Source organism: Coregonus clupeaformis, unplaced genomic scaffold (genome assembly GCF_020615455.1).
Source record: "Coregonus clupeaformis isolate EN_2021a unplaced genomic scaffold, ASM2061545v1 scaf0296, whole genome shotgun sequence".
In the NCBI taxonomy this organism is placed as follows: Eukaryota; Metazoa; Chordata; class Actinopteri; order Salmoniformes; family Salmonidae; genus Coregonus; species Coregonus clupeaformis.
Window position 1 is genome coordinate 90,792 of NW_025533751.1, and position 14,209 is coordinate 105,000.

General features: G+C 43.9%; 1 protein-coding gene across 6 annotated transcripts in view; it reads left to right on the forward strand.

Moving 5' to 3' along the window:
- The first annotated feature begins 275 nt into the window (after positions 1-275).
- Positions 276-14,209, forward strand: part of LOC121565233 (protein mono-ADP-ribosyltransferase PARP6) — a 25,972-nt gene continuing 12,038 nt past the window's right edge. For 2 of the 6 annotated variants that reach the window (XM_045214678.1, XM_045214681.1), the window contains exons 1-18: positions 276-559; positions 2,200-2,337; positions 4,417-4,494; positions 5,106-5,200; positions 5,393-5,453; positions 5,607-5,697; positions 5,831-5,897; positions 8,881-9,030; positions 9,511-9,661; positions 10,438-10,569; positions 10,883-10,978; positions 11,400-11,492; positions 11,602-11,727; positions 11,904-11,969; positions 12,147-12,214; positions 12,538-12,586; positions 12,705-12,817; positions 14,067-14,139. In XM_045214678.1, coding sequence (XP_045070613.1) covers positions 2,335-2,337; positions 4,417-4,494; positions 5,106-5,200; positions 5,393-5,453; positions 5,607-5,697; positions 5,831-5,897; positions 8,881-9,030; positions 9,511-9,661; positions 10,438-10,569; positions 10,883-10,978; positions 11,400-11,492; positions 11,602-11,727; positions 11,904-11,969; positions 12,147-12,214; positions 12,538-12,586; positions 12,705-12,817; positions 14,067-14,139 — 1,512 coding nt within the window. In that variant the 5' untranslated portion in view covers positions 276-559; positions 2,200-2,334. The remainder of the gene's footprint in view (positions 560-2,199; positions 2,338-4,416; positions 4,495-5,105; positions 5,201-5,392; positions 5,454-5,606; positions 5,698-5,830; positions 5,898-8,880; positions 9,031-9,510; positions 9,662-10,437; positions 10,570-10,882; positions 10,979-11,399; positions 11,493-11,601; positions 11,728-11,903; positions 11,970-12,146; positions 12,215-12,537; positions 12,587-12,704; positions 12,818-14,066; positions 14,140-14,209) is intronic. The other 4 variants (XM_045214682.1, XM_045214683.1, XM_045214679.1 and 1 more) reach the window with 3 other exon arrangements.

The window sequence follows — 14,209 nt, forward strand, 5'->3', positions numbered from 1 at the left end:
TTTCATTTAATCTTTTAGAAAATACGATTTGTGAGCGTAACAGACAGAATGGTCCTAAAATAGTCTCAGACAACACACACACACACACACACACACACACACACACACACACACACACACACACACACACACACACACACACACAGTCATCACAGCACTAACAGGACTGCCATTTTCCTCCATTTTTCTCACCCCCTTCTCCCCCTTAGCAGAAACATAGTCAGCTGCAAGTCACATGACCAGCTGCTAGCTCCAACTGAGCATGCTCAGGCCCCTAAGTGTTGTCAGGCAAAAAATAAGACGGCAGTATGAGCAGAGATCTGCAATAGATAAACACAGACATAGAGCAGCCACCGGGAAGCAGAGAGGCTGATACCGACAGGGAGAGAAAGGGAGGCAGCAATTTTGGCATTTACAATTCTCACTGCTGTTTTTAAATCATTTTATTTTCATTTTTCATTCAGGGGGGACATAGCAGGGATATAAAAGCAGGTGTTCCCTTTAAGAGGGAAAGGATCAGGACCAAGGACAGCATCCTCCATCTCCAGCTCCTGTATAGGTAAGTGTGTCGGCCGGAGGAGAGGGGGAGTGGGGGAGGGGTAAAGCTGCATGTGTCTGCTTGTGTTTAATTCTCATTGAGGGGATGAGGGGAGGGGGTCAGTTTGCATCTCTATCGGTATGTGAGACGACAGAGAGAGGCGAGAAGGGGGGTCGGGGACATGGCAATGCCAGTGGGAGAGGGAGGGAGGGGGGGGGGTTACGCTCACAAATCGTATTTTCTAAAAGATGAAATGAAAATATTATATACAATGAAGCCTCAGGAACGTATTACATTCTAATTAACTCATGAAATGTAGAAGCAATGATACAGTATTTAATGTATATTGCATTACTGAACATCCATGAAATATGGAAACCCTTTAATACCAAATGAACGCATGATAAATACACTATAGTTGAAATGTTATGTGGTCTCGCTAGTGGTGGCTTCTGGTGAAACAAAATGGCTCAGTTTTGGGGAGAGATGAGCTTGCTGAACTGAGTAAGCACAGAAGAAGAAGAAGGGAGAGAGAGAGAGACGGAGAGGAAAAGAGAGACAGAGTGTTTCTTCATTTTTATTGACTCATAAGTATCTGGCAGAGGAGGCACCGTTGGATTTGTTGTTGACTCTAACAGGCACAGGCTGTGTATGTGTTGTGAGTGTGTGTGTTTATTAGTGTGTTCTGTGCCAACAACCTGTATTCAACTATGAGCATCGTACAGGAGGACAGGAGTCCATTACCATTATGCAGTTTAACTGACGTAATCTTATTTTTGTGTTGGATGTGTCACTCTAGTTCTTTTGTCATCTATGTTGTGATTTTGTCCAATGTAGAAAAGGTATTGCCCTCAGTGCATGTTGTGTTTAGCTTAGGGGACACAATGTCTGATGTGTTTACATCTGAATGTAAAGATATGGCAGCTGAAATATGTGGAGGGAAGTACAGTATAATCTGGAATGCTATTATGTTTTTGTTGGGAGTTTATAAAAGTACACACCTGGTACCATCTAGCACAGTGATCTCATCCTCTGAGGTCATTGTGAGGTCTGAGAGCCTAATGACTGATGATGATTGCTCTGTTGAAATATCACAATTTTAGGATGCTGAGAAAATGTCAAAAATGCCCTGAGAGAAATATATCCATCCCTGGCTTTAACTCCTAATTCAGCCAGGTAAATCTTTTGCACAATTTCAATGATTATTCCTAACAAAGACTATTCCTAAACTTGACAGTGCAGGTAATACAATGAAGTGATTTTATCAAATGGGCTACCCTTCCCTTACCTTTTGTATACAGATTGAAAAGGTCAGATGAAGATTCTGTTGAAGATTCAGATTACCTAAACATAAAATTGTGCTCAAAGCACAACACATAAAGCCTCTCTCTCCCACACACTCTCCGTCTCCACAGTGATTAATGGGACGGTGATAGACGGCAGAAGTGGCTGTTGCTAGGATACATGGCAAGGTGGAGTGCAGATGATTAAAGGGGAAAAGGTGGCCACCATTATGAAGTGGCAATGCGGAAGATGTCGTTGCAGCATTATTTTGTAAACTGTGTTTATTACAGGTATATGCTTTGTGAAAATGCTGAAATAAGAGACAAACTGTCAGCTTATTGTTATTGTTCCTCCTGTCTCTCATGCCAAATGATTAGGTACCACAGTTTGAGAGGAAGTCCGAGTGACCAGGCCAGACTTCAACCTCAGTCCCTCCACCTACATGGAGCTCAGCTGTTATGGATGGGAGAAGCCTAACCCTGTCTGAGAAACCCCTATGAACAACAGACCCAATGGTGAGACAACCTTTATAACACCATATCCAATGGTAGTATCATAGTCGTAATACTGTAGTGAACTGAGTTGATAGAGTGTCATCTGATGTCTCTGTTTATCATCAGACTGCAGTTATCATAATAGATACAGTCAGAATGGCTCTGTCATTGATGTATGTAGATATACAGTTGAAGTCGGAAGTTTACATACACATTAGCCAAATACATTTAAAATCAGTTTTTCACCATTCCTGACATTTAATCCTAGTAAATATTCCCTGTCTTAGGTCAGTTAGGATCACCACTTTATTTTAAGAATATGAAATGTCAGAATAATAGTAGAGAGAATTATTTATTTCATATTTTATTTCTTTCATCACATTCCCAGTGGGTCAGAAGTTTACATACACTCCATTCATATTTGGTAGCATTGCCTTTACATTGTTTAACTTGGGTCAAATGTTTCAGGTAGCCTTCCACAAGCTTCCCACAATAAGTTGGGTGAATTTTGGCCCATTCCTCCTGACAGAGCTGGTGTAACTGAGTCAGGTTTGTAGGCCTCCTTGCTCGCACACGCTTTTTCAGTTCTGCCCACACATTTTCTATAGGATTGAGGTCAGGGCTTTGTGATGGCCACTCCAATACCTTGACTTTGTTGTCCTTAAGCCATTTTGCCACAACTTTGGAAGTATGCTTGGGGTCATTGTCCATTTGGAAGACCCATTTGCGACCAAGCTTTAACTTCCTGACTGATGTCTTGGGATGTTGCTTCAATATATCCACATAATGTTCCTTCCTTATGATGCCATCTATTTTGTGAAGTGCACCAGTCCCTCTTGCAGCAAAGCACCCCCACAGCATGATGCTGCCATCCCTGTGCTTCACGGTTGGGATGGTGTTCTTCGGCTTGCAAGCGTCCCCCTTTTTCTTCCAAACATAACGATGGTCATTATGGCCAAACAGTTCTATTTTTGTTTCATCAGACCAGAGGACATTTCTCCAAATAGTACAATCTTTGTCCCCATGTGCAGTTGCAAACCATAGTCTGGCTTTTTTATGGCGGTTTTGGAACAGTGGCTTCTTCCTTGCTGAGTGGCCTTTCAGGTTATGTCGATATAGTACTAATTTTACTGTGGATATAGATACTTTTGTATCTGTTTCCTCCAGCATCTTCACAAGGTCCTTTGCTGTTGTTCTGGGATTGATTTGCACTTTTCACACCAAAGTACGTTCATCTCTAGGAGACAGAACGCATCTCCTTCCTGAGCGGTATGATGGCTGTGTGGTCCCATGGTGTTTATACTTGCGTACTATTGTTTGTACAGATACCTTCAGTCGTTTGGAAATTGCTCCCAAGGATGAACCAGACTTGTGGGGGTCTACAATTATTTTTCTGAGGTCTTGGCTGATTTCTTTTGATTTTCCCATGATGTCAAGCAAAGAGGCACTGAGTTTGAAGGTAGGCCTTGAAATATATCCACAGGTACACCTCCAATTGACTCAAATGATGTCAATTAGCCTATCAGAAGCTTCTAAAGCCATGACATCATTTTCTGGAATTTTCCAAGCTGTTGAAAGGCACAGTCAACTTAGTGTATGTAAACTTCTGACCTACTGGAATTGTGATACAGTGAATTATAAGTGAAATAATCTGTCTGTAAACAATTGTTGGAAAAATAGCTTGTGTCTTGCACAAAGTAGATGTCCTAACCGACTTGCCAAAACTCTAGTTTGTTAACAAGAAATTTGTGGAGTGGTTTGAAAACAAGTTTTAATGACTCCAATCTAAGTGTATGTAATCTTCCGACTTCAACTGTATAATAGATATATAAGGCCTGATGCCTTGCTGTCGATAACTACTTAGCCAAACAAAAACATAATAGTGAATCGTCATACATGTTTTACAAATGATGTATTGAATATCTGTGGCTTATTTCATGTCTAGTTGTACTTTGTTTATCCAAATGGATCTCCGTCCATCCCTTTGACGTGATATAAAAAGCTTTATTTTGAAGTCTTTGAAGAACTGGCAGCCAAATGGACAGAGAGAGAGAAAGGATGGGAGATGAAACGATAATAATTGTGTCTGTATGCCTGCAGGACATCAAAGGCCAGTCCTGGACTGATGAGGAATCAGATGGGGAGAATGAGTCTGAGCAGTTCCTCTATGGGATCCAGGTACCCAGGCTGTCACCACATCCTCCCAGACCTCCTATCCCTCCCAGAGGGCAAACCGGACAAAACTGGTTGAAATTATGTCATAATGACATCATTTCAACCAGTTTTGGCCGCTAGGCTTTTTGGTCCAATACAATCAGAACCAACACTTGGGATCTTCAGAACACCCCCTAGGGGTCTTCAGTAACTGCAATCTTATTACATAAAATCCTATGTGAAATACACAATATCTTAATCTTTCAATCAGCTTTTTACTCAAAGTTATCTCTAAAGGCTCAAGTTGAAAGTACTGTAAATCCAGTTCAGTTTTAAAACCCTATTCTCCAGTAGATTAAGAACATCTACCAAGAGATGAGAGCCTGTTTGTAGGCACTAACGTTTGTGTGTGAAAGAGATAGATAGAAGACAGAATTAGAGATAGAGAGACACACAGATACACAGTCCTGTGAGACAGCAGAACAGGGGACTGGCCCTGTACCTTGTCTAATACTACAATATTTTTATACACAAATATCAGTGCAAGCTCATATTACTGTAAATGGATGCTACAGCAGCAGTCCTATCTCCATGAATAATTCAGTGGTCTGACCTGTGCCCCTCCTGGCCTCCAGGGGAGCTGTGCTGCCGACCTGTACCGACACCCCCAACTGGATGCAGACATCGAGGCAGTGAAGGACATCTATACTGACAGTGCTGTCTCTGTCAGGTACTACAGTACACACACAGCATCTACAGCCAAGACTGTAAACCAACACCACTAACTGTTATTATCATTATCAGTAAATACTCCTTTACAGAGAACATCAGACCCACTGAGATATCAAGTTTCTTACTATGGAAAAGCTGATCAGTTTATGTGATTATTAAATCTGTATGTTTGCTATTCTTCCTCTTTCAGAGAGTATGGAACCATTGATGATGTGGACATTGACCTTCAGATTAATATCAGTTTCTTGGATGTGAGTTTTAATTTTAATTTTCTCTGGGCATTCCAGTATTACAATTCATCGTACTAGACAGTGTATGTGTATATCATAGTGTGTGTGTGTGTGTGTGTGTGTGTGTGTGTGTGTGTGTGTGTGTGTGTGTGTGTGTGTGTGTGTTTGTACCAGGAGGAGGTGGCAACAGCCTGGAAGGTCATCCGAACAGAGCCCATCATTCTGAGACTGCGCTTCTCTCTCTCCCAGTACCTAGATGGACCGGGTGAGCAAAGCCCCAGTGGCCGTGGTGTGTGTGCATGTGTTCGCCTGCCTGTGTATGTGTGCCTGTGTGTGTTTAATCAGTGCTGAGCTCTTCACTCCTATGTGTTGCGTAATAATGAGTCATCTATTCTCAGAACCGTCAGTGGAGGTCTTCCAGCCCTCCAATAAAGAGGGCTTCAGCCTGGGCCTGCAGCTCAAGAAGTGAGTTCTACCCGAGTCACATGCCACTCAGCACGATTACTCAAATTCTGGTTCAGAGAGGCTATCCATGGGTCCTACGCTCATTTCACAAGATTTCTACCTTTTTCAATGACACCTATACAATTTACACTATATATGCAAAAGTATGTGGACACCCCTTCAAATTAGTGAATTTGGCTATTTCAGCAACAGCCATTGCTGACAGGTGTACAGTGAGGGAAAAAAGTATTTGATCCCCTGCTGATTTTGTATGTTTGCCCACTGACAAATAAATGATCAGTCTATCATTTTAATGGTAGGTTTATTTGAACAGTGAGAGACAGAATAACAACAAAAGAAACAGAGAAACGCATGTCAAAAATGTTATAAATTGATTTGCATTTTAATGAGGGAAATAAGTATTTGACCCCCTCTCAATCAGAAAGATTTCTGGCTCCCAGGTGTCTTTTATACAGGTAACGAGCTGAGATTAGGAGCACACTCTTAAAGGGAGTGCTCCTAATCTCAGCTTGTTATGTGTATAAAAGACACCTGTCCACAGAAGCAATCAATCAATCAGATTCCAAACTCTCCACCATGGCCAAGACCAAAGAGCTCTCCAAGGATGTCAGGGACAAGATTGTAGACCTACACAAGGCTGGAATGGGCTACAAGACCATCGCCAAGCAGCTTGGTGAGAAGGTGACAACAGTTGGTGCGATTATTTGCAAATGGAAGAAACACAAAAGAACTGTCAATCTCCCTCGGCCTGCGGCTCCATGCAAGATCTCACCTCGTGGAGTTGCAATGATCATGAGAATGGTGAGGAATCAGCCCAGAACTACACGGGAGGATCTTGTCAATGATCTCAAGGCAGCTGGAACCATAGTCACCAAGAAAACAATTGGTAACACACTACGCCGTGAAGGACTGAAATCCTGCAGCGCCCGCAAGGTCCCCCTGCTCAAGAAAGCACATATACAGGCCCGTCTGAAGTTTGCCAATGAACATCTGAATGATTCAGAGGAAAACTGGGTGAAATTGTTGTGGTCAGATGAGACCAAAATCCAGCTCTTTGGCATCAACTCAACTCGCCGTATTTGGAGGAGGAGGAACGCTGCCTATGACCCCAAGAACACCATCCCCACCGTCAAACATGGAGGTGGAAACATTATGCTTTGGGGGTGTTTTTCTGCTAAGGGGACAGTACAACTTCACCGCATCAAAGGGACGATGAACGGGGCCATGTACCGTCAAATCTTGGGTGAGAACCTCCTTCCCTCAGCCAGGGCATTGAAAATGGGTCGTGGATGACCCAAAACACACGGCCAAGGCAACAAAGGAGTAGCTCAAGAAGAAGCACATTAAGGTCCTGGAGTGGCCTAGCCAGTCTCCAGACCTTAATCCCATAGAAAATCTGTGGAGGGAGCTGAAGGTTTGAGTTGCCAAACGTCAGCCTCGAAACCTTAATGACTTGGAGAGAATCTGCAAAGAGGAGTGGAACAAAATCCCTCCTGAGATGTGTGCAAACCTGGTGGCCAACTACAACAAACATCTGACCTCTGTGTTTGCCAACAAGGGTTTTGCCACCAAGTACTAAGTCATGTTTTGCAGAGGGGTCAAATACTTATTTCCCTCATTAAAATGCAAATCAATTCATAACATTTTTGACATGCGTTTTTCTGGATTTTTGTTGTTGTTATTCTGTCTCTCACTGTTCAAATAAACCTACCATTAAAATTATAGACTGATCATGTCTTTGTCAGTGGACAAACATACAAAATCAGCAGGGGATCAGATACTTTTTTCCCTCACTGTATAAAATCGAGCACACAGCCATGCAATCTCCATAGAAAAACATTGGCAGTAGAATGGCCTTGCTGAAGTGCTCAGTGACTTTCAACGTAGCACCGTCATAGGATGCCACCTTTCCAACAAGTCAGTTCGTCAAATTTCTGCCCTGATAGAGCTGCCCCGGTCAACTGTAAGTGCTGTTAAGTGGAAACATCTAGGAGCAACAACGGCTCAGCCACGAAGTGGTAGGCCACACAAGCTTATAGAACGGGACCGCCGAGTGCTGAAGCGCGTAGCGTGTAAGAATCGTCTGTCCTCGGTTGCAACACTCACTACCGAGTTCCAAACTGCCTCTGGAAGCAACGTCAACACAAGAACTGTTCGTCCGGAGCTTCATGAAATGGGTTTCCATGGCCGAGCAGATGCACACAAGCCTAAGATCACCATGCGCAATGCCAAGCGTTGGTTGGAGTGGTGTAAAGCTCACCGCCATTGGTCTCTGGAGCAGTGGAAATGCATTCTCTGGAGTGATGAATCATGCTTCACCATCTAGCAGTCCGTCAGACGAATCTGGGTTTGGCGGATGCCAGGAGAACGCTACCTGCCCGAATGCATAGCGCCTACTGTAAAGTTTGGTGGAGGAGGAATAATGGTCTGGGTCTGTTTTTCATGGTTCGGGCTAGGCCACTTAGTTCCAATGAAGGGAAATCTTACCGCTACAGCATACAATGACATTCTAGACGATTCTGTGCTTCCAACTTTGTGGCAACAGTTTGTGGAAGGCCCTTTCCTGTTTCAGCATGACAATGCCCCTGTGCACAAAGCGATGTCCATACAGAAATGGTTTGTCTAGATCGAACACCTTTGGGATTAATTGAAACGGCGACTGCGAGCCATGCCTAATCGCCCAACATCAGTGCCTGACCTCACTAATGCTCTTGTGGCTGAATGGAAGCAAGTCCCCGCAGCAATGTTCCAATATCTAGTGGAAAGCCTTCCCAGAAGAGTGGAGGCTGTTATAGCAGCAAAGGGGTGACCAACTCCATATTAATGCACATGATTTTGGAATGAGATGTTCGACGAGTAGGTGTCTACATACTTTTGGTCATGTAGTGTATATTATGGACTTAAATGTACAGTAGAGTCAATAACATCTGATAATTGCGGCCAGATTCAGTGATTGTGACTGGTTGTGCTGTTTGCCCTATAGGATCCTGAGTACGTTCACATCCCAGCAGTGGAAGCATCTCAGTAATGAGTTCCTGAAGGCCCAGCAGGAGAAGAGACACAGCTGGTTCAAGGCCGGGGGAACCATCAAGAAGTTCCGCGCAGGACTCAGCATCTTCTCTCCCATCCCCAAGTATGGCTCCTATTACAGCATCTAGTACTATCACGGCTACTATTATAGTTTCATATTCATTATCCTGGTCAGATGTCATCATCACTGTCATCTCAGTAGTCAATGGGTACGTTTACATCCATTCAATATTACAATTATTGTGAATACTCTGAATAATATCATATTTCGATTAAAACATTTACATGGTTTGCAAGAAGAACGATTTCACTTACAATCCTCTATACATGGACTGCGCATAATCAGGCTTCCTGATGGAAAAAATGTATTGCCATAATCAGCTTAATATCGAATTATTAGTGTGCATGTAAACATGCTCACTAATTGGTTGCTCTGAACTTTCGTGTTCGTATAATTTTCTTGCGTAGGTGTCTGAATGTCTGTCTGTATGTGTATGTATACAGTACTTCCAGGTCTATACAGTAATGGTCTCTGGGTTGTGTGTGTGTCTGTGTGTGTGTGTGTGTGTGTGTGTGTTCCCAGGTCCCCAAGCTTCCCTCTCATCCAGGACACGGTTCTGAAGGGGAAGCTGAGTGTTCCAGAGCTGAGGGTGACCCGGCTCATGAATCGCTCCATCTCCTGCACCATGAAGAACCCCAAGGGGGAGCTGTTCAGCTACCCCTCCAACAGCCAGGTCGGAGCCCACCGCCCCTCACCACCACCACCACACACCCCTCTCCTGACTGGCCCTCTTACCCCTACACACATCAGCACAGACAACACAATATTTATTTATTTTTTATTTATTACGTTTATTTGGACAGGGTAATGTACAACAAAAACATAAATCTCAGAAGTGAGAAGGGATGCGTTGCACCAGAGTTTGCTAACAACTAATTTAGATCTGCAGTCCCCGGGCAGGTGAACATATAAACATGAAGACATTATATACAAAAGGACAACATACATTTTCAAAAGAGCAGTCAGGACATACAGACACGTTGCAAAACAGAGGTCAAGACATTACACATACTGTAAAAGTCATTCCACATATTGCTGTTGGACCTGATGATATTTGAGTTGTAAAACACATAAACACATGTCTAAATATTGCACAGAGCCCAGTTATTGCACCTAATGAAATTGCACGTGTGTGTATTTTGATGTGTATTCTATTGCATTAAAAAAAGTCACTGTGGCCTTACAGCTAGCTAGAACAGTCAAACACAATACATCAGAAATATCAGAAAATGCATGAATTCAGTAACAAGCAACTATTTCCCCATTCTATTATCCATACTATCTAAAAAAAAATCTAATTTTGAACTACCTGAGAACTTTGACTGTTCCCCTCCCCAACCAACACACCTACAGTACTGTACCTACCTTCCTTCCTGAGCCTCTCCCTACCCATCCCTGACATGGCTGGCACCGTGTCCCATAATGCTTTGTCTTCACTGTACCCATCAGACTGTGGCTGTCCCGGCGGCCAGGGCCCCAGCGCAGATTACCACGAGGCAGCTGATTGAATTGTTTTTCTCATCCCAGGCGGGCGGCCACTGCAAGAACATCCCTACCTTGGAATATGGGTTCTTAGTCCAGGTAGATAAAACCTCAAGGACAATGCTAGAGCCCTAATAGGCTTTAGTTCACTCTAAACATCCTTCCAAAACAACTCCAAAGCACAAACACTGATAGGACTATCAAGAGTCAATTACCCTTACAGTAGTTAGAGGACATAGAATGTGCTTAAAGAAGGTCTCCACCTCTGTGTAATTGATTCATTAATTGATTCGGATTAAAACATTGATAAGAGACCCAGTCACCTGATGATGTCATTATAGGATAGTGATATATGGGGCTGTTGGAGAGGAGGTAGTGATTGGCAGGAAAAACATGTTTTGTCTCCTGATAGATAATGAAATACTCGGAGCAGAGGATCCCTACTCTCAATGAGTACTGTGTGGTCTGTGACGAGCAGCACGTCTTTCAGAACGGATCCATGTTGAAGGTAGACCACTAAAAAAACATACAGTTTGAAGTGAATTTAAAAACCCCTGTTATTTCTGCTTTATATCATATTTGCTTAATTCCAAAGAGCACTCCTTATGTTGTTTAAATGTTTCAATTATGTTATGAGCAAGTTTCTTTGTTTCACTCAGATTGATGTTTGTTGGTGTGCGTGTGTGTGTGTGTGTGCGTGTGTGTGTGTGTGTGTGTGTGTGTGCGTGTGTGTGTGTGTGTGTGTGTGTGTGCGTGCGTGTGTGTGTGTGTGTGTGTGTGTGTGTGTGTGTGTGTGTGTGTGTGTGTGTGTGTGTGTGTGTGTGTGTGTGTGTGTGTGTGTGTGTGTGTGTGTGTGTGTGTGTGCGTGCGTGCGTGCGTGCGTGCGTGCGTGCGTGCGTGCGTGCGTGCGTGTGTGTGTGTGTGCGCAGCCGGCTGTGTGTACTAGAGAGCTGTGTGTGTTCTCCTTCTACACTCTGGGTGTGATGTCAGGAGCAGCAGAGGAGGTGGCCACTGGAGCAGAGGTGACTGCCTGAATAACAACGCACACACACACTATCTCTATCCCCCTGTCTTGTCTGTCTGTCCCTGTCTATCTGGTGATAAGTGATCAGGTTTCATGTTGATCCCTAGGTGGTGGATCTGCTGGTGGCGATGTGTCGGGCTGCTCTGGAGTCTCCTCGTAAAAGCATCATCTTTGAACCCTACCCGTCTGTGGTCGACCCCAACGATCCTAAGACTCTGGCCTTCAACCCAAAGGTTACTACTGTTGCTGTGGTTACACACCATGATCCAGGATCTCATAATGTGTAATAACATTCTAACACATTTCTTTGGGCTCATTTCATGGGTTGTAGATATTAATCCAATGTTTTTCTCTCTCCCTGTCCTCCTGATGCCTGTCTCTGTGGCTTCCTCTTGCTCCCTGGTCACAGAAGAAGAACTATGAGAGATTGCAAAAAGCACTGGACAGTGTCATGTCCATCCGGGAGATGACCCAGGTACTGAGGCTGGGGGAGGCTGGGATGAAGGAAGGGCAGTTCTGTGCTGGACTTGGGCTGTAAAAAGAGACTATATACTGTATGTATTGTTGCATTGAATCGTCTCCTTGTCATATTTAGATTTGGAAGGGACGAAAGGATAGTGGGATGTGAAATAATGAAAGCTGTCTTTTACAGGGCTCATATCTGGAGATTAAGAAACAGATGGACAAACTGGACCCTCTGGCCCACCCTCTACTGCAGTGGTAGGTAGAAGATCTCTGCTTACACACCCAGCAATCTAAACCTCCAACCCTGTTCTGCCTCTTTCACTAACCTGTTTTTCTTCAACCCACCCTATTCCTTCCTCCCTCTCTCTCTCTCTCTCTCTCTCTCAATACAATTTCAATTCAAGGGCTTTATTGGCATGGGAAACATATGTTTACATTGCCAAAGCAAGTGAAATAGATAATAAACAAAAGTGAAATAAACAATAAAAAGATTAACAGTAAACATTACACTCACAAAAGTTCCAAAAGAATAAAGACATTTCAAATGTCTCTCTCTCTCTCTCTCTCTCTCTCTCTAGGATCATATCCAGTAACAGATCCCATATCGTCAAGCTGCCTCTGAGTAGGGTATGAATAACACAGATCTCTGATGTCTGCTCTTCCTCGTAACTGTTGCCGTGTGTTCTCCAGTATATGATGCTCTATTCTCTCTCTCCTTCCTTCCGTCTTCCTCTCTCTCCTATAGCAACTGAAGTTCATGCACACATCCCACCAGTTCCTGTTACTCAGCAGCCCGCCTGCCAAGGAGGCACGCTTTCGCACCGCCAAGAAGCTCTATGGCAGCACATTTGCCTTCCAGTGAGTCCCCTCTCTCCCCCCTAAGGGTGCCACTCCCCTGTAGTGGTGTCCTATACAGTAAATGGCAGCACCAACCTCCCCTTAACCATAGACTCCCACATACAAAATAGGTACTATGCTTTATTAAGATTAAAATCACTTTATTCGTCAATTGTACACAAAGTCCAACCGAAATGTATCCCAACCCCTCCCAAAGACACACAGGTTGGAGCAGGGGGCTGCCATACTGGGCTCCCATGGAGCAGTTGTTGTGGGGGTTAAGTGCCTTGCTCAAGGGCACAATGGCAGGCAACGGCATCTAGGATTAGATACCGGCATCCTCCGGTTGCCATCTCACTTCTAGACCAATTCTTTCCCTGTTAGACCCGGGATTCGAACTGGCAACCCTCCAGTTGTTGGGTGACCTCTCTAACTGCTAGGCTACCTGCCGCCCAGTCTTATAGACAGAGACCCACATAGCTGGTAATTACAGCATCCACCAGCTGACAGCACAGTGAACAGACACCACACCCTGTTTTCCCAGCAGTACTGGATCCCTGATGTAGTGATATCAGTGTGAGCAACAGACAGAGTCAGACAGCCATGCCGCTGCAGTACGAAAGGCACTAAACAGAATATGCATGGCACTATCTCAAAGCAATCAAAACTGGCTCAGTCCCTCAGGGAGCTTGCCGATTTAAATTCAACAACCACTCCTTAAACATTGTCTCTGCTAAGAATAACAGCATGGCTACCATGTTTCACCCCTTGGGTTTATTGGAAGACAATAAGAGATGAGAGACGGTACAGTTTGATGTATTCCCACTGAGACTTCTATTCACGTAACATCCTGCTGCTGAAAAGAGAAGGAGTGATGATGTAATATCAGGAGATTTCTGAGCTGTGCTTGTGCTTTAGGTCCTCAGCCATTCTGCTGTTTTTAGCAAACAAACATGCCAAGTTTAGAAAATGTGAGAAAATAGAATTACTATCTCCTCGTACAATCAGCCAAAAACACAGTGTTAATAGACTTGTTGCATTGCCAATAAGATGTAGATATCTCACGGGCATGAATGCTTTGCTCTAGGTACAGTATAACAATCAGTCAATAAATAGTTGGCATGGAAATAATTGTGTTTTGAACGCTCTCTGCACAGCATTGTTGGAGCCTTTAGAAAGCACTGGCCACACATGAGAGGCCCTGTTTGAGGAAGAAGTGTTCAGTATTCACAGCTCTCCTTATCTCTCTCTCTCCCTGCACCTGCTCTAGTGGTTCCCATATAGAGAACTGGCACTCCGTTCTGAGAAATGGACTAGTCAATGCCTCTTATACCAAACTGCAGGTATGTAGCGCCAGCAGTTCGCTGAACTAAGACGCATCCTCCCTTGGACAGCGCCTGTCTGTCCTCCTCA